The 23,364-nt window shown below is 41.1% G+C and overlaps 1 protein-coding gene across 4 annotated transcripts in view; it reads right to left on the bottom strand.

Moving 5' to 3' along the window:
* CATSPERE (catsper channel auxiliary subunit epsilon) overlaps window positions 1–23,364 on the bottom strand; it is a 181,102-nt gene that overhangs the window by 29,803 nt on the left and 127,935 nt on the right. For all 4 annotated transcript variants that reach the window (XM_025391765.1, XM_025391772.1, XM_025391780.1 and 1 more), the window contains 6 exons: window positions 22,050–22,102; window positions 18,869–18,919; window positions 17,152–17,185; window positions 17,002–17,081; window positions 4,828–4,927; window positions 1,753–1,839 (listed from right to left, as the gene is read on the bottom strand). In XM_025391765.1, the coding sequence (XP_025247550.1) occupies window positions 1,753–1,839; window positions 4,828–4,927; window positions 17,002–17,081; window positions 17,152–17,185; window positions 18,869–18,919; window positions 22,050–22,102 (405 nt within the window). The remainder of the gene's footprint in view (window positions 1–1,752; window positions 1,840–4,827; window positions 4,928–17,001; window positions 17,082–17,151; window positions 17,186–18,868; window positions 18,920–22,049; window positions 22,103–23,364) is intronic.

The following is a 23,364-nucleotide window of genomic DNA, read 5'->3' as shown; positions in this document are numbered from 1 at the left end:
CTAGACTGTACGCTACCATTTCAATTGTTCTTCAACAGTCCCCAGATCAGCATATCAGTATCATCAAGGTGCAAATTTTTGGGGCCCACCCAAGACCTGCTGAATCAGAAGCTCTGGGAGTGGGACTCAGCCATCTACTTTAACAAGGTCTCTTGGCGATTGTGATGTATGCTCAAGTTTGAGAACCATTGTACCGTATCATACCGATTGCGGCAGGCTTCATGGTTGTCAATTACCCAGTGAGCTCACTGCTTCTTTGGAGTATGTTATTTCGGCAGAATCTTAGAATATTTAGGTGCCTTTTGTCAGATATGGGGATATCATCCTCACCTATCATTTATACCTATCCCTAACTCCAGACCCCTGGATGTCCTTCAATGAAAACTCAGGAGGATAAGTTTTCTTTTAACTGATTTAATTACCAGTTTAATTCCTTATGATTTTTATTTTTTAATTTGATCTTTTTTCTTTTTTGAGACAAGGTCTCACTGTGTCACCCCGGCTGGAATGCAGAGGCGTGATCATGGCTCACTGCAACCTCAGCCAGCGGGGCTCAAGTGATCCTCCCACCTCAGCTTCCTGAGTAGCTGGAACTACAGGCATGCACCACCGTGCCCAGCTATTTTTTTTTTTTTTTAATTTTTGTAGAGATGGGGTCTTACCATGTTGCCCAGACTGGTCTTGAACTCCTGGGCTCAAGTGATCCACCCGCCTTGGCCTCCGAAAGCGTTAGGATTACAGGTGTGAGCCACCGTGCCTGGCCCCCTTATGATTTTTAAATAGTAGAAAAGTACTCTTTATAATAGGCATATGATCTAGAATGAATTAATTTGGTCCACAAATATTTAATGAGCACCTACAATGCATCAGATGCAGTGAACAAAACAAAATTTCCCTCATGGAGCTTACATTCTAGTAAGGGAGCTAGAAAATAAACAAGATTTTGAAAGTAGGCTATGTAACGTGTCATAGTTATAAACGCTAATGAGATTAAATAAAATAGGGGAGGGAGGCTGAGCGTGGTGACTCAAGCCTGTAATCCCAGCACTTTGGGAGGCTGAGGCAGGTGGATCACTTGAGGTCAGGAGTTGAAACCAGCCTGGCCAACATGGTGAAACCCCGTCTCTACTAAAAACACAAAAATTAGCCGGGGATGGTGGCACACGCCTGTAGTTCCAGCTACTCAGGAGGCTGAGGCAGGAGAATTGCTTGAAACCAGGAGGCAGAGCTTGCAGTGAGCTGAGATTGTGCCACTGCACTCCAGCGTAGCAGCCTAGGCAACAGAGAGAGACTCCGTCTCAAAAAAAAAAAAAAAAAAAAAAAAAAAAAGGAAAGAAAATAGAGAGGGACAAATATGGGCTATCATGAAAGTGAAGGTTAAGTTTTTCCATATGGTGGCCAGGGAAGTCCTCATCAATGACCTGACTTTTCAGTAAAGACTGAGGAAGTAAGGGAGCTAGGTAGTCTTTAAAAAGACTCACTCTTGATGCTTTCACATGTTTAACAGATATTTAATAATCTGCAAACACATATTTACAGCAGTGAAAATTAAAATAGCGACACAGAACCAAAAAAAGATCAAACAGAAATTAAGATGAAGCATTTTAAATATACCATAATACAATATAAAAATAGGATTTGGTTTACCCAAACAAATTTAAATCCAAAATGTTTCCATCAAGTTTTTGTTAAGAGCAAAATGCCAGATGAGTTATTCCAAATAAACAATTTGCAAGGCAATGTGTCTCTTACCTCAGGGCCCCAGACTTCTTCTAGGGGGAGGTGCTTGTTAAGTTCAATCATTGACTTCCATGTCTGTGCTTCATGTAAACAACCACTCTGTCAAAAGATTGCACATGTATGTGGGGAGGTAGAAGTTTCCATATCAACTTATTCCTAAGTATTTAATGTTTCGTTGCTATTGAAAATTTTGTCTTTTTAAAACTTTTATTATTTAAACGTTGGCTGGTAAACAGAGGAATAATTGACAATTGATTTTTTGTGTATCGATCTTGTGTTGAGAGAATTTTGTTTTGAGATAGTCTCACTCTGTTGCACAGGCTGCAGTGCAGAGATCAGAGCTCACTGCAGCCTCGAGCTCCTGGGCTCAAGTGATCCTCCTGCCTCAGCCTCTTGAGTACCTAGGACTACAGGCGTGTGCCAGCATGCCTGGCTAACTTTTAGTTTTTTAATTTTTGTAGAGATGGAGCTTCGCTATGTTGCCATGGCTGGCCTCGAACTCCTGGCCTCAAGCCATCTTCCTGCCTCAGCCTCCGGAAGTGTTGGGATTACAGGCATGTGCTTGGCTGGGAGAATTTCTAAACTCACTTATCAATTCTAATTGTTTCACATGAACAGTTGTGTCATCCGTGAATATGACAGTTTTATGTTTTTCTTTCCCATTCTTATACCTTTTATTTGTTTTTATTATTTTTTTCTTATTACAAAGATCTTCAGGAATAGTGTTGCATAGAAGTGGTGATAACACCAGAGGTCAGGAGTTTGAGACCAGCCTGGCCAACACAGTGAAACCCTATCTCTACTAAAAATATAATAATTAGCTGGGTGTGGTGGCGTGTGCCTGTAACCCTGGCTACTCGGGAGGCTGAGGCAGAAGAATCGCTTGAACCTGGGAGGCAGAGGTTGCAGTGAGCCAAGATTACGCCACTGCACTCCAGCCTGGATGACTCTGTCTCTAACAAAAAAAAAAAAAAAAAAAAAAAAGAAGTGGTGACAACGGCCATCCTTGTTTTGTTCCTAATTTCCAAGTGAAAGTTTTCAAATTTTTACCATTAAATATAATGTTTGCTAAAATTTTTATATCTATATTTCAATAGGTGAAGGATGTTTCTATCTATTCATAATTTTCTAAGATTTATTTATTTATTTATTTGTTTAGAGACAGAATCTTGCTGTGTTGCCCAGGTTGGAGTGCAGTGGTACGATCTCAGCTGATAGCAACCTCCATTTCCTGGGTTCAAATGATTCTCCTGCCTCAGCCTCCTGAGTAGCTGGGATTACAGGCGCATGCTACCACACTCGGCTAATTTTTGTATTTTTAGTAGAGACAGGGTTTCACCATGTTGGCCAGGCTGGTCTTGGAGTTGACCTCAAGTGACTGCCTACCTCAGCCTCCCAAAGTGCTGTAATTTTTTTCTGAAAGTGATCAGCTCCAAGATAGGAATTGAGCAACTCAGATACAGGCATGGATAAAGCAGAAAGATGGGTGTTTCAAGCTGCCGTAACAGCAGGCAGAAAGAATACTGGGAAAAATGAGATAGAGATAGAGACACAGAGAAATCGATATTGGCAAGATGGTGCTGGAGAATTGAACTATGGAGCTCACGCTGGATAGGAAGGGAAGGGAGGAAACGAGAGAGAGAGAGAAGGAGAAAGTAGAGGGTTCAATACAGCAGATGGCCAGGTTGCGTGAGACAAAGTAGGAGACTGGAGTAGTGTGAATAACGATGAGAGAGCTAAAGGATTGGGGGTTGAGGTCAGAGAGTAAACTGTTTGAACTGAAATGCATTTTTTTTTTTTTTTTTGAGGCAGGATCTTGCCCTGTCACCCAGGATGGAATGCAGTGGCATGATCACAGCTGACTGCAGCCTTGACCTCCTGGGTTCAAGCGATCCTCCCATCTCAACCTCCTGAGTAGCTGGGACTATAGGTGTGCACCACCACACCAGGCTAATTCAAAATTTGTGTGTGTGTGGAGAAGGGGTTCCACTATGTTGCCCAGGCTGGTCTCAAACTCCTAGGCTCAAGCGATCGTACCGCTTCAACCTCCCAAAGTGCTGGGATTATAGGTGTGAGCCACCATGCCCCGTCCTTAAATGTAGTTTTAATGGGGGCTGCTATAGTTGCAGTGTGCTGAGATTGCACCACTGCACTCCAGCCTGGGCAACAGAGCGAGACTCTTAAAAAAACAAAAATAAAAACAAAAAACAAAAGAAAGAATTCTTGCAATACTCTGGGGAGTGGCAGGTGGAACTCAGTTCTCTTGGCTGCCATCTAAGTGGGTTATACTTCTGGATGATTAAGGTGTCTGGTAGATAAGAACATTACTTTGGAAAGAGCCATCCCTGTTTTTTTTTTTTTTCCGAGTGAAATCTATGGGGAATATTAGAAATCAGTGCTGGTATTTCTTAATGGAGACGGGGTTTCACCGTCTCAAAAAAAAAAAAAAAAAAAAAAAAGAAATCAGTGCTGGTAACTTCTAAGGAGGCCCCATCATGACAGGAGGTCCTCAGGGCAGAAAGGCCCACACAGGGAGGGGAAACGTGTTGACTGGGAGTGGTAAGAACACTGTGCTGTGGCCTACAAAGTGAAAGGGCAGAATAAGGGAGATTCGCCAAGGAAGCCCAGAGCAACCCGTCATGGAGGGTGGAAGGAAATCAGCAGAGCGTAGGGACATTGAAGTCAAAGTCAGTGGGGTCAAATGATGCTGAGAAGCCGAGTGAGACGAAGCCCAGAGTGTCCATTTGACTTAGTGCAAAAGTGATAAATGTCCTAAAGCCAAAGGCAGACCCATAAATACTCAAGCACTGAATACAGTTTGGAGGGAAAAGAAGACTCAGAGTTGCGTCATCCTACTATAAATGTTATTTTATTTTTTCTGACCCCTTTATGTCTGTCTTATGTGACAACAACTTCTTTTTTTCATAAATGAATTTGAGTAGCCATATAATTTAATCTAGAGGTGATTTTTTTCCTACCCACTGCTGCCTTATTCTATTTGCCTTAGATTGCTAATTTATAAATTTAAAACAGAAAGACATTGTCTAGTTGCATGCTAAATTCTGGTTAAATCCAAAGATGCCATACCTGTGCCATAGTATTATTAAAGCTATAGTCATCCCTGCCATGTATTTCCCACACTATGAAATTTGCTCCAACATCTTTAACGTAGCCATTATCATCAAATCTGAAAGAAACAACAAACAGAAAGATACTAGTTTAATATAAAATAGAGGGGTTAAGAGTTCCAACTTCTGAGTCAGAAGTGCTGAGGTTTAAATCCTGTCTTTATCACTTCATAAAGTGATAAAGTAACTCTGGGGGAGTTAAACTCTTGAAGTCTTGATTTTTTTTTTTTCTGTAAAATAATAACAGTACCTATTGTTTAGGTGTCTTTTGACAGCTGGATGAAATAAACAGATGTTCTTTCATTCACCTCTCAAAATAAAACCTGATAGTAACGAAGCAGAAATGTTTTACTTTTTGACCATTTGGAACTCTAAGTTCTCTTCACTGGACAGGGTCCATCTGCTGATCAGGTGAGGGCAGCTTAGGCACTGCTGTCATGGGTGTTAGCAGGGAGAAGGATGGCAGGATGTGATGGATGGAGAAAGGGCAGAGCAGGATGCCCTGGTGTCCTTTAGCTCATATATTCATTGGCCGCCTATTATCTACTAGACGTACTAGAGAATGAAACCACAGAATTATTGTGATGAGAACGGGGAAGCTGCAGATCCCCGTAGGAGGAACCAGCTGGACGGTGTGGCTGAGTCTGGAAGGATCGGGGGTGTCGGTAAGTCGAGGTGGGACTGAGAAGCAGACGTAGCCTGTACGCTCCCTGGATCTATAGTCACGCCTAGCCCATGCTCAGAGAATGGACGACAACTTCTACCAACAGCAGACACCAGCAAGGGGACTCAAAGATGGACTGGCTACCCCTGCTTTGATGCTGGGGCTGGAGACACAGGCCCGATTGGGCTTATTTACCTCAAACTCAGTGAGTGTTCAAAAGAGCTGTAGTGCTTCATATTAATATTTTTCTCCCTGCTACCATGTGAACACAGAGGCTTGAGCTCAGAGGTAAAAGTTCAGTTGTTGATAAAGTCGTGCCTTTGCACACCAGAACTTGTGACCGTAAGAATGGTTGCACGTTTTCCTTCTCCATCAGTTACTCCCATATTTCTGAATGAAATTGTGCCCCCTGCCCGTTGGGTAGAATTTCACTTAGGACCTTAGTGTCAGGCACTTGTTTCGAGGCTGCTGGCTCTGGGACTGTCGCCCCACCTTCTCCATCTGATAGAACTTCTTGCTGCACTCACTTCTCTGTGTCTATCATCCAAAATAACAGGTCCTTGACAGTGTCTCCTGACGCACTGCCCCATCTCGGCTTCACCTCGCAGTTGTATCTGGCTTTCTAGGTCTGCTAAACTTGCTACCACCCAACCCTTGTTATTAAAAGCATTTATAGTCCCATTCTCACAAACTGGGGACAAAAATTTTAAATGTCAAAAAGTGGTACCTGAGAATAGGTACCTTTCCATCCTATTTAGTTTTGAGAAGTCATAGAGCGATGAACTCAGAAGGTTAGTTCTCAAACAGCATGACTAGCTAGGGATTGGAGTATTGGTATTTGGCGTCTTTTCTGATAGGGAAGAAGGCCACAGAGAATTCGAAAACTCTACTGAGAGCTCTGGAACCCTTTTGCAACAGACGAATACACACATGTGTAGGCATACGCGTAGTTTTGTATAGTTTCAGAGATTTGGGTCAGGCTTTAGCTAAGCTCTAATTCTAGGAGCTTTGGAAAAAACAGAATGTTTGATTGCATTTTCCAAAAGTCATCAGACTATTGAATTATTACTATTTATAGGTAATTTAGAGATGGGGTCTTGCTCTGTTGTAGAGGCTGGAGTGAGTGGCACAATCATAGCTCACTATAGCCTCTAACTCTTGGGCTCAAAGGATCCTCCTAACTTTAGGACTACAGGTATGTGCCACCACACCCAGTACATTTTAAGATTTTTTGTAGAGATGGGGAGTCTCACGATGTTGTCCAGACTCATCTTCAATACCTGGCCTCAAACCATCCTCCCGCCTCTGCTTCCCAAAGCACTGAGATTACTGGGATTACAGGTGTGAGCCACCACGCCTGGCCAGATTCTTAAATTATTAAGAACTAGTTGCAAGCCATAAGTTTTATTTGAAAAAAAAAAAAAAAAATCCTAATTGAACTGAGCTGGCATCTTTCGCAAGAGCAACACGCTACAGTGCCATCTAGTGGCAATAAGTGTACATTACATGACCCATAATTTCTAGATTTGTAAAGATCTTTCATAATGATGTTTAATTTATATCATTGAAAATATCTGAAAAAATACTTGTCTATGTAAGCATGGCTTATTTTCATGAATGTTCTTTAATGTAGGGTATGACACTAATTAAGCCTCAGAAATGCAGAAATGTTACCAGTTGGCGACTCTTCCTTGCGATTTGTAACCTCCCCACGATGGCAGTTCCATTTTGGGAACTGGGAAAGAGACCTCTCCGTGGACCTGCAAACCTGCTAGACAAATCCTTGTGGCTATCCCATTGCACTAACCATGACTTTAATTTCCTGTATTCTGATGCCATAACTTCTGGGGCCGTGCTCTCTCTAGGGGGTCTGCGGAAGGTTAGCCAGTTCCTAGAGATAGCAAACAACTCTTCTGGGAGCCCCTGCCTGTGAAAGGGGTTCTTTACTAGTAGCCCTGGGCTACTATCCTCCTACCCTTATCACCCCAGAGGCAGACACCCCACAACCAGGGACAGTCCCTAGTCCCCAGAGCCCCACTGAAATTATTCAAAGTAGCCAATTTCAAACGTGCTTACCCTGCCTCTCCTATTCCTTCCCACAGAAACTGCAATGAGGCTCTGCCCACATTTCCCCCTCACTCCCTCTGCCTCCTGACTGACCCTGGCATTTCCACGTGTGGCCCCGTGGGGCGTGCCTTGCCCCCAGTTTCCAGGGATCTGTATGTATAATACACTTCCTTCCTGACGGTCATCTCCGCGTCTGTATATCTTACCATACCTGACTAAAGCGAATCCTCAGGACCCTTAAAACACCCACAGTATCTGTTCCTGAACTCCCTGCAGGGTAACAAAGAAATCCTGCCCCATTGTTTCCTCCAGGGTTGCTTCTGTGGCACTAAATTCTAGTTTGGGATTGGAGAGTAATAGACTCATCATCAAATGCTCGTAAGCGTGAGGCCAGCCCTGGGACTCTGAATCCAGCTGTGATGACTTCGGTTCCCAGCTGGATCACACTCCCAGGACTGGCTTCCTTCTTATGAGTGTTGGACAGTGAATCTATCGTCCTTTTATTGGTCAAACTCTGCCAAGCCTTGTACCTGAGCCATTCCCTGTAACGATAAGGCATTTATTATAATCCAGAGGCCTAGACTATGGGCGAATTTCCCAGTGGCCACCCCTGCCGCTGATGCCACTGATTCTCAAAGCTTAATTGATTCGAGTCTGCCAGAGTCTCAAAGTGAGCAGCTAAATTCACCTCTGATGAATACCTGATCGGATGCCCAGTTATCAACTACGTACACTATAATTCAGTGGAACTGGGCGCGGGCCTTACTGATCTGTCCCTCTGTCGTTGGCCTCTAGTATTCAGTTCATTATCTTAGGAGAATTGGAAGCAAAAGGTTTGATCAAGTGATTCGTAGTAGCAGAGACAAATAAGTTATTTCCACAAACAAATGCTGCCACAAAAATCCCAAAGAGTGCCGTTCCAGTAGACTACTCTCCCGCCTCACCCTCTCCCATCCCCCACTTGTCCTGTCATCTGCCCCTTGACCTTGTAGAGATTTCCAGCTCCCCAATACCTCTCTCCCTCCCACCCTTCCTTCCTTCCTCCCTCCCTGCTTTCTCGCTTTCTCTCTCCTTCTTCCCTTCCTCCCTTCCCTCCTTCCTTCTTCTTTCCTCCCTCCCTCTCTCCCTCCCTCCTTCCCTTCCTTCCTTCCTTCCTTCCTTCCACAGAATTTCACTCTGTTGCCCAGGCTAGAGTGCAGTGGTACAATCTTTGTGCACTGCAACCTCTGGGTTCAAGCGATTCTCCTGCTTCAGGCTCCCGAGTAGCTGGGATTACAGGCACCTACCACCAGCCCGGCTACTTTCTGTGTTTTTAGTAGAGACGGGGTTTCACCATGATGGCCAGGGAGGTTTCGAACTCCTGACCTCAAGTGATCCACCCGCCTTGGCCTCCGGAAGTGCTGGGATTACAGGCGGAGCCACCGCGCCCGGCCCTCCCTGCTTTCTCACACAGCATTTCTCTCCTACATTCTCTTCTTTCCCTACTCAGCCCATTCTCATGGCTAATCATCTGACCCCCAGTTATATTTATGCTAATTTTGCTGGTGAGAAATCTGTCAGTCTAGGTGACATTCCATTATAGGTAATCTGTCTTATTTGTATGACAGTGTATGTGATTTTCCCTTTTTCTTTGATGTTTTATGGCTTCATTCTGAGGTATCTGAGACTTCATGCCAATCCTCAACCTTATGATTTGGGCCTTAAATTCCGAAAAGTTTTCATATTTTCTTTCTTTTCATTGAATGTTGCTTCTCTTTTCAACGCATTTTCTGTAATTTCCCCTTCTGGAAAAAACTATTAAGCACATATTGAAATTTGTCATTCTGCTGAAATTGTTTCTTAGCCTCTTTCTTATTTATCTGTTTACCTATTTGTGTTGCATCCTGGTTAATTTCCACATCTCTCTTTTTTCAGTAATTCTCTCTTCACTTGTATCTAATCTGGTTTGTAATTGTGTCTAAAATTTTGAATTTAATGACTACATTTTCACGTCTAGAATTTCAAATTTTTAAAAATATGCCTTTCTTTTCATAGTCATATTATTTCATTATGGTTTCTACTTTATTTTTCCTCTTTATTCATTTTGAACACATTTTCTATATTGTTCAGATTGTTCTGTTATTTTTAAGCATTTGTTTTGTGTGCTCATTTTTCACTTATTTTATCTGCTGACTTGCCCTCATGAGGGTCCATTTCCTTAAATGTTTGTAAATTTAGATGATCAATTTTTTGATGGTGGTGACTTTTCCAGTAAGAATATTATGTCTCTGGATTTGCTTTTCCAATTACCTTTGTTTCAAGGGGTTTGCTTAGGGGTTTCAAGTCTACTTGATAATTTTTAGCTTCATTTTTCTTGCGGCACTTTCTGTGACTAAACTCTATTCCTATTAGGTATAAGTTCAGATCCACATCCATAGGAGGCCTGAGGTGGACATTTTGGTGGACATCTCCTATTCTTATAGGAGGTATGTTTTTGCCTACAAATTCATGTAGGTTACAACCTTCCTTGTGGCTGACCTGGGCATTAAGCAGAGTTTTCCAGTCAGTCTCTCTCTCTCTCTCTCTCTCTCTCTCTCTCTCTCTTTTTTTGGACTAGGTAGCTCTTAATATATCCTGAATTTACAAAATAGCCTCTTGGCCTCACAGGGGCTTGAAAACCCAGCTTCCAATTTCTAGTTCCATCATCCTGGGCCAATACCCCTGGATCACACAGGCAGGCTGAAGAGCGTTGCTCTGACTTTCAGTTCTCTCTTCACTTCTGCAGAGTGCACCTTCTTTCTTTCAAGTTTCGTTATGTACAAAATATTTTTGTTATGTTTTATCCAGGATGACGTGTCTATCACGGGTAGGGAGTGACTCAACTTAGCTCAGTCTGCTATATTACTATAATCAGAATGACTAATTTTTAACCTTCCTTTCTTTATCCTCAAACTGTAAACATGCTCATCTATCTTCCTCTTTAAAAAAAATCCAGGTTATATTTTGTGTTTTTCTCTATAGGGAAATTCCTGTCTCTTTTTTCTATTTTCCAGCCAAAAGCTGAAAAATTGTAGACTACATTTTGCCTCTACTTGTAAACTTCTCGTTTATTTTGCAAATCCCCTGCAGTCTGGCTTCTGTTCTCCCCATTTCGTAGAAACTACTCTCCCTTGAGGAACAGTAAGGAAGCCACTCGCTGCATCTGAGTGAGTGAGGTGACGTTTAATCGGAGAAGGGTAACAGAGGCAGAACATCAAACAGAACCTTGGGAGTCACTGTAAGGGCTTGGGCTTGGCTTTTACTCCATGGTAAGGATTTTGAGCTTTGGAGCAATGTCCTTTGACTTTGTTTTCAAGGTTCTACTCTTGCTGCTATATGGAGGCAAGAGTGGAAAGAGAGAGAGCAACAAAAAGGCTGTTGTAATAATCCAGGTCAGTGATGATGGCTTGGGTCCGTGTAACAGCAGGCATTGACAAATAGATAGACCCAACAGGCTTTGCTAATGGATTTGATGTAGGGTATATGAGAGAGGGAGGAGTCAGGGAGATTCCAGTTTTGGCCAGATCAACAAGAAGGATGGAGTTGCTATCACTTAAAATGGGGAAGGCTACTGGAGGAGCAGGTTTTGAGGGGAAGATTAGGAGTTCGGTTTTGGACAGGTTATGTTTGATATATCTATTGATATCTAAGTGGAAAAGTGATATGTGTATTTAACATCTCAGTGGATGTGTGAGTCTGGGGTTCAGGAACTGTATCTGATTACATTTTATAGACCACCCTGCAGTTAGATTTGAGCCACGACAATAGGTTCTGGATAATGGGATGTAGCTGGAAACCACCTCTAGTTCTGAGCCTTTAAAACATCCCATACAATCCTCCAGCCTTTTTCCCAGACATGGCGGCGAGCTAGGAGAGACCGCGTCCGGATGATGTAGTTCTACATATCAGATGATGACATGGAGAGTTAGGCACTGGGATTTTAGGGTTTATTTGTTACTGCAGCATAGCCTAAGCATACTTGACAGATACAAGGGGAGATGGTCAGGCTGTAGGTGCAGTGTTGGGATATATCAATATATTGAGACATCCAGGCCCATGTGACTGGATGACGACATTCAGAGAGGAAGCTGAGATGGGGAAAAGAAAAGAAATCCCTGAGCCTTGGGGCATTCCAACACTAAGAGGTCAGGGAGAGAGAGAGCCAGGTGTCCCGCTTCTGAGCGGGAACATTTGTAGTGCATGCGAGCGACGAAAGAGAGAATTAAATATGGGTGATGTTGAAAAAAGCAAAAATATTTTTGTTTAGAAGTGTGTCCAGTGTCACACCGTGGAAAAGGGAGGCAAGCACGAGACTGGGCCCAGTCTCCATGGTCTCTGTGGGTGGAAGAAGGTGAGTGGCTGGGTTCTCGTACACAGACACCAAGAAGAACAAAGGCATCATCTACAGAGAGGAGACATGGAAGGAGCAATTGGAGAATCCCAAGAAGTACATCCCTGGAACAAAAATGATCTCCACTGGTGTTAAAAAGAAGGCAGAAAGACTTGGTCACTGCCTTATTTACTCACAAACCAGAATTGTCTCATTATTTTATGTGTACTGTAGTGTAACTGATCTCATACACCAGAATTCAGGTCATGTATAACTGGCAGAATATTTTTGTTGGACAGCCCTGATAAGTAAGACTGGCTTCTGGTTAAATGAATATGATCAGTTTTTTTGAATTTTGACAGTAATTCGCACTCAGTAAATGCTATCCCTGTTTCTCCTTCTAAAGATATGATTGGACTTGAATAATGCTCAACTTTTCACAAAGGCGAGAATGCCATCCCCAAACCTATTGGAGACTGGCTTTTAATTTAGATGTGTATAACTAGTTATTTGAATATATTTTAATACTGGGAAAATCCTTGCCCTGTCTCAGAACCAAGCAAGACTCACCTGTTTTTTCTTTTTGTTTTTGTTTTTTAAATTTGTGTTCATTTGCCTGTGAAAGGCAAGGGCTGAAGGGTCGCAATGTTTATGTTTTTGGTCTTAACTCTGCCAGTCTAATTAGAATTTCCTGTATCTAAAATGCTCCCTTTTACTTATTGAAGGGCATTTTAATGGCTTATGTGTCATATCAAATAAAAACACCTCTCACACTTATAGATGACGCTTGTCATCTTTTAAAAGTCAGTGTGATAAGAAATAGTAGCAAGTTACGCTTTACTCTCAGACTCTTTACTAAGTCAGCCTTTTAACTTAGGATTGTCATTAAACAGCCATTCAAAAACTTAAAACTGTAGAATTCCTGTGTATGTGTGATTGGCAATGTCGCTTTGCCAACTTATTAGAAGGATTAAAGTAGAGGAGTTATATACAAAATTATAAATTATAGGTGATCACAAGACTTAAGAAAATTAAAAACAAAATCTCAGATCATGAAAAAAAAAAAAAAAAGAAATCAGGGAGGAACTAAGTAATTAAGGGGGTGCTACCAGCAAGGAAGCAGGAAAACAGGAGAATGAGCTATCCTGGAAGCCAGATGAAGAAAATATTTCAAGTAGGAGTAAATGATTAACCATGTCAATTCTTGTTAATGAGATCAAGGAAGGTGGGACCTGAGCATTGACCATCGGTTTAGCTGAATGGAGGTCATGGATCATGTTGGCTGGCGGTGCCAATAGAGTGGTGAGCACAAAGGCCAGACTGAGGGCGATTTGGGAGAGAATGGGAGAAGAGTTGGTGACAGTGACCATAGAAGCTGAAGGGCTAGCAGAGTCAAGACAGGGTTTTTTGGTTTGTTTTTTTGTGATCGTGTTTGTTGATTTTGTTTTGCTTTGTTTTTTGGTGGGAGAAAGACCTGTATATTTCTAGGATGAGTCAGTAGAGAGGGAAAAGTTGATGATGGAGAAGAAGGAGAATTTCAGGAGCAATGTTCTTGATTAGGAAAACCGGTGGGGATCTAGCTTACAAATGGAGGGACAGGCCTTAGACAGATACACAGACAGTTCATCCATAGTGACAGGAAGGCAGACAGAGTTCCTGGTACAGTTGCTTGAGGATGGACAGATATGGTGGTGGAAGTTTGTGGAGGATCCCTTCTAACTGGTGTCACCTTTGAGTCATTCATGTTCCACATTCTCTTTCCCTTACCACTCACATCTATCAATTATCAAGCCCTGCCTATTATAATCACTCATTTTATTTCTTTCTTTTTTTTTAAATTTTACTTTAGGTTCTGGGGTACATGTGCAGAACGTGCAGGTTTGTTACATAGGTACACATGTGCTGTGGTGGTTTGCTGCACCCATCAACCCATCATCTAGGTTTTAAGCCCTGCATGCATTAGGTATTCGTCCTGATGCTCTCTCTACCCTTGCCCCCACCCCCCGACAGGCCCCGGTGTGTCTAATCACTAATTTTCTTATATACAGGATTCTTCTTCTTTGTCCTTGTTGCTATTTCAGTCATCTGTTTTTCTCCTCCTAGTGATGCAGGTGAACCCCAAACTTGGGGCTCAGCTTGGGAGGTTTTTGGCTTCACTCAGGAAAGAATTCAAGATTGAGCTGATGGTGAAAGAAAGAAGTTTATTAGAGAGAAGTGTACAGCAGAATGGCTGCTCTGTAGACGGAGCAGGGCTATCCCATAGGCAGAGTAGCACTCACTCATGGATAGCTGGCTAGCTATACTTATACCTATTCCTAAATATATGCTAAATAAGGGGAGGGCTATTCAAGAATTTTCTAGAAGGGGGGCAGGGACTTTCTGGAACCATATAAGAAAACTTCTGAGTTATTGCCATGGCATTTGTACTGTCATGGTGCTGGTGGGAATGTCTTATGCAAATGCATTATAACTCTAAGTGCTAGCTGGTTTTGGCCAGTTTCTTGGCTACATCCTGTTTTGATCGGCAGGGTTGTGAGAACAAGTCCCGCTGATCTCCTACCTCACCAGGACTAACAATACAGTGACTAGCGGGTCTCCCTACTCAGATTTGTTTCTCTGAAATTCATCTTCTACGCCTCTCCCAGAAAGAACTAGCTAAAGCAAATATTTGATCGTGCCATTCCACCATAAGACTTGATAGAAGGCCTTCCATGGTCTGGAATCCACCTAGCTAGCTTCCCGGCCTCTTCTCCTGAGACTTCGTGACTAATTTTTGCCTCAACAACATCACGCCGTTTGAACTATACATTTTCTTCCTCCAACTATCTGTTTTACTTGAAAGACTGACCCAGCAGAATTCAACATTACTCTACTCACTTCTCTCCTTCCCTCTTCTGCCTCCAGCAAAATATTCATTATCCTTAAGACTCAGTGACTCAGCTCAAATGCAAGTCTTCTGGAACATTTCCCAGAGCCCCGCTCTCTTTACAGCTGGGTTGGAATCTTTTGCGTTTCAATCTTAACCACCCACACTGTTCCATTCTATCATTACACTCAGCGTATCTGTGCATATGTTTCTCTGCTCTATCAGACTCTTCTGCTTTTCAGGGTGGAAATCCTGTCACTTACCTTTCCATTTCCAGGGCCTAGCACAGTTCTTGGTGCAAAGTAGGTGTTTAGCAATGATGAACGGAAGTGTGCACTTCTCTGAGAGAGAAGATTAAGATTTTTTAACCTTGGGCGGTTAAGCATTACATAAACGAACAAACACAAAAACACAAACACACTAGGCCTCTAGTAGGGAAAGCAGTGCTTTGGGTGCCCAGGAAAAGCAGTGGCATGATTAGGTGTCTAGAAGAAGATCAAAACTAAGAAAGCAAGCAGATTAGCCAGAGAGCATGGAGAGCATGGAGAGCTCTGACAGATGGACTGCTGGAGTATGATTTAAGATGCAAAGGGCACATGGTAGCATCTTAGAAGTGCCACGGGCAAGGGGTAGGGGCCAGACCATGCTAGCAGAGGCCTGCAGGATCCCAGTGGGAAAAGTTCTGGTAACAAAACTAAGTTGGAGCGTCTTATTGATTACTTCTGTACCTACCCATCCTGAGAGATCTCAGAAGCTGTCTGCAGCCTAAGAGGTCCCCAAAAGCTGAAAGCCTTGACCAAGAACATTTTGTTGGTGTTGTAGACATAGGAATTTTACTGCCAGCAATCTATCCTAACAGCATACCTGGACTAGTGACCAAACATGTACATGAACGGATATTCACTATTATTTATTTACAATAGCAAAAAATTTAGAAATGTGAGTCGTTTACCTCATATTTTTCTGTATTTTAAATTTTGTAACAAGCTGTATAACTTCCATAATAATAAACCAAAAATATAAGAATAAAGTCAGAGAGGAAAGCAAACAAATACTAAATCACTTGGAAAAGTCTTCCTAATAGCATTTCAGTCATATTTTTATTATGAAATATTATTTGTTTTTGTTTTTCGAGCCAAGGTCTCACTCTGTTGCCCAGGCTGGAGTGCAGTGGTGCGGTCTTGGCTCACTGCATCCTCTGCCTGCTGGGCTCAAGTGATCTTCCCCTCTCAGCTTCCTGAGTAGCTGGGACCACAGGCGCACACCACCATGTCTGGCTAATTATTTTAATTTTTGTAACCACAGGGTCTTGCTATGTTGCCTATGTTGATCTCAATCTCCTGGGCTCAGGCCATCCTCCTGCTTCAGCCTCCTAAAGCACTGGGATTACAGGTGTGAGCCACCGTGCCTGGCTGAAATATTGTTTATAAGAATTGAGTTACGGATGGTCAGTGCAATGGCTCACACCTGCAATCCCAGCACTTTGGGAGGGTGAGGAGGGTGGATCACGAGGTCAGGAGATCGAGACCATCCTGGCTAACACGGTGAAACCCTGTCTCTACTAAAAATACAAAAAATTAGCCAGGCGTAGTGGCGGGCGCCTGTAGTCCCAGCTCCTCAGGAGGCTGAGGCAGGAGAATGGCGTGAACCCAAGAGGTGGAGCTTGCAGTGAGCTGAGATCACACCACTGCACTCCAGCCTGGGCAACAGAGCGAGACTCCATCTCAAAAAAAAAAAAAAAAAAATAGAGTTAGGGATAATATTTTTGAAATGACCTCAATGTACTTGTTGGCAATCTAGTTTCTTTTCTTATAAGTTTTCACTTATTATTGGCTTGTGGAAAGAGAAGTTATATCACCTGGGGAAGGTAGTTCCTACCAAACAGGTAGGGGTGCTGGTAGGAGCCTGGGGAGAGATTTAGAGGGGGTAAAGCAAGGGCTTCCCTGAGTCGGCAGGCTCTCAGCTCTCTTACCCATTGAAATTTCAGCTGCCAAACGGTAACGTCCCTCAACACGCAGGGACCATCACAGCCCAGCTTTGTATAACTTGTACTGAAAACTAAGTCTCGCATATATTGAGTAGAGTCAGAAATACATGTTGTTAGATGCATGATCGATTAGTCTTGTTTTCATACTCTTAGTTTGAAACTGTCAATATAAGTTAAAAATGTTGATGAGAATATACTTACAATTGAATCACAGGTTGAAACTTTTCTGTGAAGTCAAGCCTCAGAGGGCAGCCATATTTTTTCCAAATATACCTTACTTTCTAGAAAAGGAAAAATACTTGAGTGATTTTATATATTTGGTCCATTGACAAAATTTTATAGTTTTCTTACCAAGTTTTTAGCTGGTTGATGCCTCAGATATGACCTGTAAAAAAGACATTCCTCATTATTTATTTCTCGTTCCTCTTTTCAGACTTAAAAACTAAACCCGTGACTTTGTTTAGGTAAGGAGGTATCACAAAGGTCAAACAGATAAATACAATTATGAAACACTGAGCACTCACTATGTTTCAGGCACTTTCTACACATATTTACATACATATTAACACGCTCTTACAACAGCTAAGGTGTGAATTACTGTCCTCTCTTTGTAGATCTGGTACTATTCTCAGAAACTGTGTGAAACTCATTCAATGCTACAGACCTTGCTTTACTACTGAGCAGGATGTGTGACAATAAAGCCCATGTTCGTTGGGCTGTTCCAATGCAGTTCTCTCCAGGATATTAACAGATGAAAGAAGAGGATACTTCAGAATCAGTAACAATAGATGTGTATTTTAAAACTTCAGATATTTCCTAATTTAGATTTCTCACTAGAGTGGAATGCTTCATGTTCATGAACTCAAGGACTTATTCCTTCAAAATCACCTCCCCCACATTCCCTGTCTTCTCAGTCCTCATACTTGAATCACTGTTACCAGCCACATGTTCTATATATGTTACCACGTGGCAGGAAACAGACTCAGGAAACTCCCATCACAGTGACACAGTCTATTTCATATTCTTGCCTTTCAGACGCAGCTGCCACCTAGACACTAAAAGGTGGTGTCCTCATCAACTATTAAACATTTTCTTCTCATCCTTGTATTTTACCAACGGCTTTCACTAAGCATTGCAACCTGGAGCATCTAGGCTGGGCCACTCTCCACCCTACCTTAATGAATGAAATCACTTAAAGAATATGCCTACTGGCTAAACATTCTTTCATTTATTTTAATTAATAAATTATTATTTTAAATAATAAATTTCTAATTAGAATTAGAAAATTTCACAACTTTTCAAAGATGCTTGTAAATATTTCAGACGCTGTGGACTTCTACATTTTGACAGTCTAATAAATATTTAACATTTTAAAAATGAAGATCTTTATCTGCCAAAGGTAAAAGTCAAATTTTGTTTAGTTATATGTTTAATACAGCACATTATTAAAAATAAATATGCATACAATTAAATATAAAATCTAGAAAAAAGTTCAGTTAGTAGAATATTTTATGTCAGGACTTTCCGGGTAAATATATTACTTCTAACTAGCTGAACTACAGTCATGTAGAATTTGAGCCACCATGCCCGGCTAGTGTTTTGTATTTTTAGTAGAAATGGGGTTTCACCATGTTGGCCAGGCTGGTCCTGAACTCTTGACCTCAGGTGGTCCATCTGCCTTGACCTCCCAAAGTGCTGAGATTACAGGTGTGAGCCACTGCACCCGGCTTCAGTCATGTAGAATTTGAGAATAAGTATGTAGGCAAAAAAAATTATTGTATGTCTTCCTTAAATTACAGGGAGCAATATCAGATTTGAGACTACATATATGTAAATGAGATTTGCTTTGTTTATCCAATTAAATTGAAGGGGGGACTGACTCTCTTGTATGTTTCAGGAGAGTTAATTATACCATCTACACATTTTGCTTAATGCTAAAACTGACTGCACAGTGTCAAGCCAAACATATGGATGCTAATAATAATAATACACTGAATAAGTACTGATTGTAAAGTATTGGTACTACGTTAATATAAAACTCAGTGCTTATGTTAAAAAAATTTCTTACTTTTCAATCACGTATGAAAAATCATGGTGATGACATTCTTTTTTACTAAATCTACAAAAAACAAAACATAATGAAGTTGTAATATCATTTCTTAAATATTTGCACACATTTAATCATTTAACTCATTGATTCTCAAACTGGAGAGTGTCACAGAATCATCATTTACTGAATTAGAATCTCTGGTTAGTGTGTGGCCTTAGCATTTCTGTTTTTAAAACATCAGTTTCATAAATGTTTCAGGAGATACCAGAATTTGAAATCTACTGATTTATCTCTTATATTTGATACGTGCTTATTAAAAATTTATAGCAAATGCAGGGCTTGGGGAGAGGTTGCTGAAAAGATGGACAATTTCAATTAGATAAGAGGATAAGTTCCAAGAGATCTATTGTACAACATGGTGACTTTAGTTCATGATATATTGTATTCTTGAAAAATGCAAAGAGAGTAGATGTGAAGTGTTCCCTCACCACCAAAATGATAACTATGTGAGGTAATACATATGTTAACTAGCTAGATTCAGTCACTCCACAATGTATTTTAAAACATCATGTGGTACCTGCTAAATACATATAATTTTATCTGTCAATTCAGAACAAAAACCCCAAACTCCCCAACACAGAAAGAAACAAGAGTTGGCAAGGAAGCAGAGAAATTGGGACCCATATATATTGCTGGTGATAATGTAAAACAGTGCAGCTGCTATGGAAAACAGCTTGGAGGTTCCTTAACAAGTTGAACATAGGATTACCATACAACCTAGCAATTCCACTCCCAGGTACATACCCACGATAATTCAAAACGGGTGTTCAAACAAACACTTGTACACAAATATTCATAGCTGCACTATTCACAAAAGCCAGAAGGTAGAAACATCCCAAATATCCATGAACTGCTGGATGGATAAACAAAACGTGGTATATCCATTCAATGGAATATTACTCAGCCATAAAAGGGAAGGAAGGACTAATACATGCCTGTTGAACCTCAAAAACACACTAAGTGAATGTAGCTGGACACAAAAGGTCGTATATTGTAGGATTCCATTTATATGAAATATTCAGAGCAGCAAATCCCTAGAGATTATGGTTTTGAGACAGCAGATTATGGTTGCCAGGGGCTGGGGGAAACGGAGAATGGTAAGTGACTGATAACTGGTTAAGAGTTTCCTTTTGGGGTGACAAAAATATTGTAGAACTAGATAGTGGTGCTAGCTGTACAACATTGTGAAGGTACTTAATTCCACTGAATTGTATACTTTAGAATGGTAAATTTATATTATGTGAATTTCATCACACTTTTTAAAAAACTGCCATGATAAAACACACACATGCACACACAAATAAAAATAAAAACTCATAGAAAATCTATCAAAATGAAAACAAATTTCTTTGGACTGTTTTATTAGACGTAAACTTTTTTTAAACACAAGATTTGTAGTTGCTACTATTGTGCAGGTAAGGAGTTATTTTACGGATTAACATAATTTCGAGTTAGGGTTCGTAAGACAGAAGGCTATAATGGTCGTTGTAATTATAGGATTTTTTAGTTGGGTAAATTATTCATCTGACCATTTTAGCTGGCTGCTTCCAGTGGAACTTAGAAAGAACTCTCGTCACCACCATTTTTAGATAGATATTGGAAGTCTAGACTATCTTCACCCTGAACCCAAATTGGACCCCAAGAGTTGACAACTCTCCTTCAGTGACAAGTCTCCTGGCTCTCCAGAAGTATTTTGGACCCCATGCTATTCCAGGTCTCCCGTGGTGACTGTAAAAACCATAGGCCCACTGCAACCTGAGCCCAGGATATTAGAGCTTTTAGGGTTCCAGGGAAGTGGGTCATTGACTAAGAGGCCCAGAGTAAGGTCCTAAAATCTGTGTTTTCAAAACATGTTCTCCAAGTGATTTTGATGAGTAACTGAGCTTGATAATTATTATTTGGACCCTTCTAGAAACAGACTGCTTCAAGCTGCTTTCCATCTGACTTTAGAAGGAAATCGGGCCTGAGAAGGAATTCTGAATGCAGTGGTACTGGGAATTGATTTTGGTAACATGTTTACACCAGTTATTCTCAAACGTTAGTGCCCGTTGTAATCTCCTGGAAATTTTGTTAAAATGCAGATTTTGATTCAGCAGGTGTGGCATGAGACCTGAGAATCTGCATTTCTAACAAGTTCTCAAGTGATGCCAGTGTTAGTCCATAGGCCATGCTCTAAGGAGCAAAGATGTAAATCATCCCTGAAATAGGATGATACCGGCTGTATAAATCAGCTAGCCTTTTTGCATTTCCTGGGAAAGGAATTATGGGTGCAAAGATGTTAGGAAATGCAAATTTAGGAAATGATGAATGAGATGCAAATACTGATCAATCCAGCAACTGATTATTACAACTCAGTACTAATTAAAACATGATTAGAATGACAGAGGAGCAGACACTTGTTTTGGATGTGAGCAAGTAATTTCATAAATACTCAGATAAGAGTCAATGTTCCCCTACTCTCACTCCTAACTGAAGGAAAGGAATCTCAATAAATTTCTGTCTCTGTTATACATGTAGCCTCAGCTAAACAGATTTGTGTATGCTGCCTTTGATTTTCTCCCATGTAGAAGAAAGAGTGCTATGGTGAATGGAAGGCACGGCGTCCAATGTGCTTCATCATGAACCATAGTAGGACTGACACAGTTCACATGTTGGGATTCTCTGGGGCATTACTGAGGTTCTGCTAGGCTTGTTCTAAGAAATTTCCCATAGAAAATGGTGCAGAAACTGAGGCTTCTCTGATATGGGTGTAAGCAGTTCTCTGATGGAAATGAAATTATAACTGGTTTGAGAAGGATGGAAAACAGGTGTTTCTCCCTCCTATGTTTCTGGGAATGAGCTGTAGACTGAAGAGTTGAGACAGGCAACTGTGAAGGATAGAAACTGGCTTACTAAAAGGGAAGGTGGAGAAAAAATGCTGGTAATAGAGAAAGAGGCTGATTCTTCTGATTTTTAGTATGATTCAAATGTAGTATTTGGCAAAAGTTTAAACCAATTGAATCTAGGCATGAACGTCAATTCAGTTTTGGATCTCGTTGTGAATGTGTCAGTCATTAGGCTATTATTACTACAATTATCATTTAGTTTATCATTTGTTTTAAAACTTAAAGAGTAACAGGTCAAATGGAAATATACTTACCCTTTAACTGCAATGAATTTTTTCTCATCACAGCCAACAGCTATTTGGAACACCTAAAATGAAGTAACTTAGGTAGTGAGTTCAGCAGTTCTGATTCGTATGATCTAAAATATTACGACAGCTAAAACCAATTACATTTTAGATTTAAAATAGTAACTTTAAAATCTGGGGTTCTCTTAGACTACTGCTCTGTACTGTTTTCTTCCTCTTTCCTTGATCACTTTTTTTTTCTCTGCTTCCTTTTGTCTTTACTGCTCATGAGGCCCAAAGGTTGGGTCTCTCCTTTCTTACGTTTGTATCTCAGGGAACTGATCCAAATTCATCTTTTTTTTTTGAGATGGAGTCTTGTTCTGTCACCCAGGCTGCAGTGCAGTGGTGCAATCTTGGCTCAGTGAAACCTCTGCCTCCCGAGTTCAAGCAATTTTCCTGCCTCAGCCTCCCAAGTAGCTGGGATTACAGGCATGCACCACCACACCCAGCTAATTCTGTATTTTTATTAGAGACAGGGTTTCACCATGTTGGTCAGGTTGGTCTCAAATTCCTGACCTCAGGTAATCCACCCGTTTCTGCCTCCCAAAGTGCTGGGATTACAGGTGGGAGCCACCACGCCTGGCCCAAACTCATCTTTTACCTGCTTCTCTACAACCATGACTATCAACTCCCTACTTCCAGTATGTACCTCTGACTCAGCTGGCAGGTTTCTATAATCCAGCTACTAATCTGACTTTCTGTTTTCACTTTTGTAGACCAGTAATTTCTCAGGGTACTAGCATCACGTGAAGCAGCATCTCACAATCGTTATTCCTCCTTTAAGCAGCAATAACTCTATTCAAAGGAGCGCGGGCCACAGGCTGATTAACGAGTAAACCACTGTCCTCGTTTTATGGATAGTTAATCGAAACATTACTCATAATTGCTTTTTTAAAGAAATGCACATACGTGCTTTGTTTGAAAACAAATGACCTGTGGATCCTATAGCTTTGTTAACAGAGCCCACGCTTCTCTGTAAGTCAACTTTGGGATACAGTGGAGAAAAGCAAGTGCAAAAACAAACAATGGCATCATTTAGACAGGCTGTGCCATGATGCCTTGTTTCATGGGCTGGAAATGCCCAAGAAGGGCATTTGATATGGAAAGGCTCACTCTCAACCAAATAAAATCCCACTAGAATCTCATGCAATAAATATATTGCATCTACTCCCAAATGTACCTCTGCTGTTAGTAGCAATTTTTACCTTCTCTTTTTAACAGATTCAATACTTTTGCAGTAAGAACAGGGTAGAATGAATATTACACACAAAAATTAAAATAGAAT

The sequence above is a fragment of the Theropithecus gelada genome, chromosome 1, assembly GCF_003255815.1.
Source record: "Theropithecus gelada isolate Dixy chromosome 1, Tgel_1.0, whole genome shotgun sequence".
Classification (NCBI taxonomy): domain Eukaryota; kingdom Metazoa; phylum Chordata; class Mammalia; order Primates; family Cercopithecidae; genus Theropithecus; species Theropithecus gelada.
This window is presented reverse-complemented; position numbering and strand designations above follow the sequence as displayed.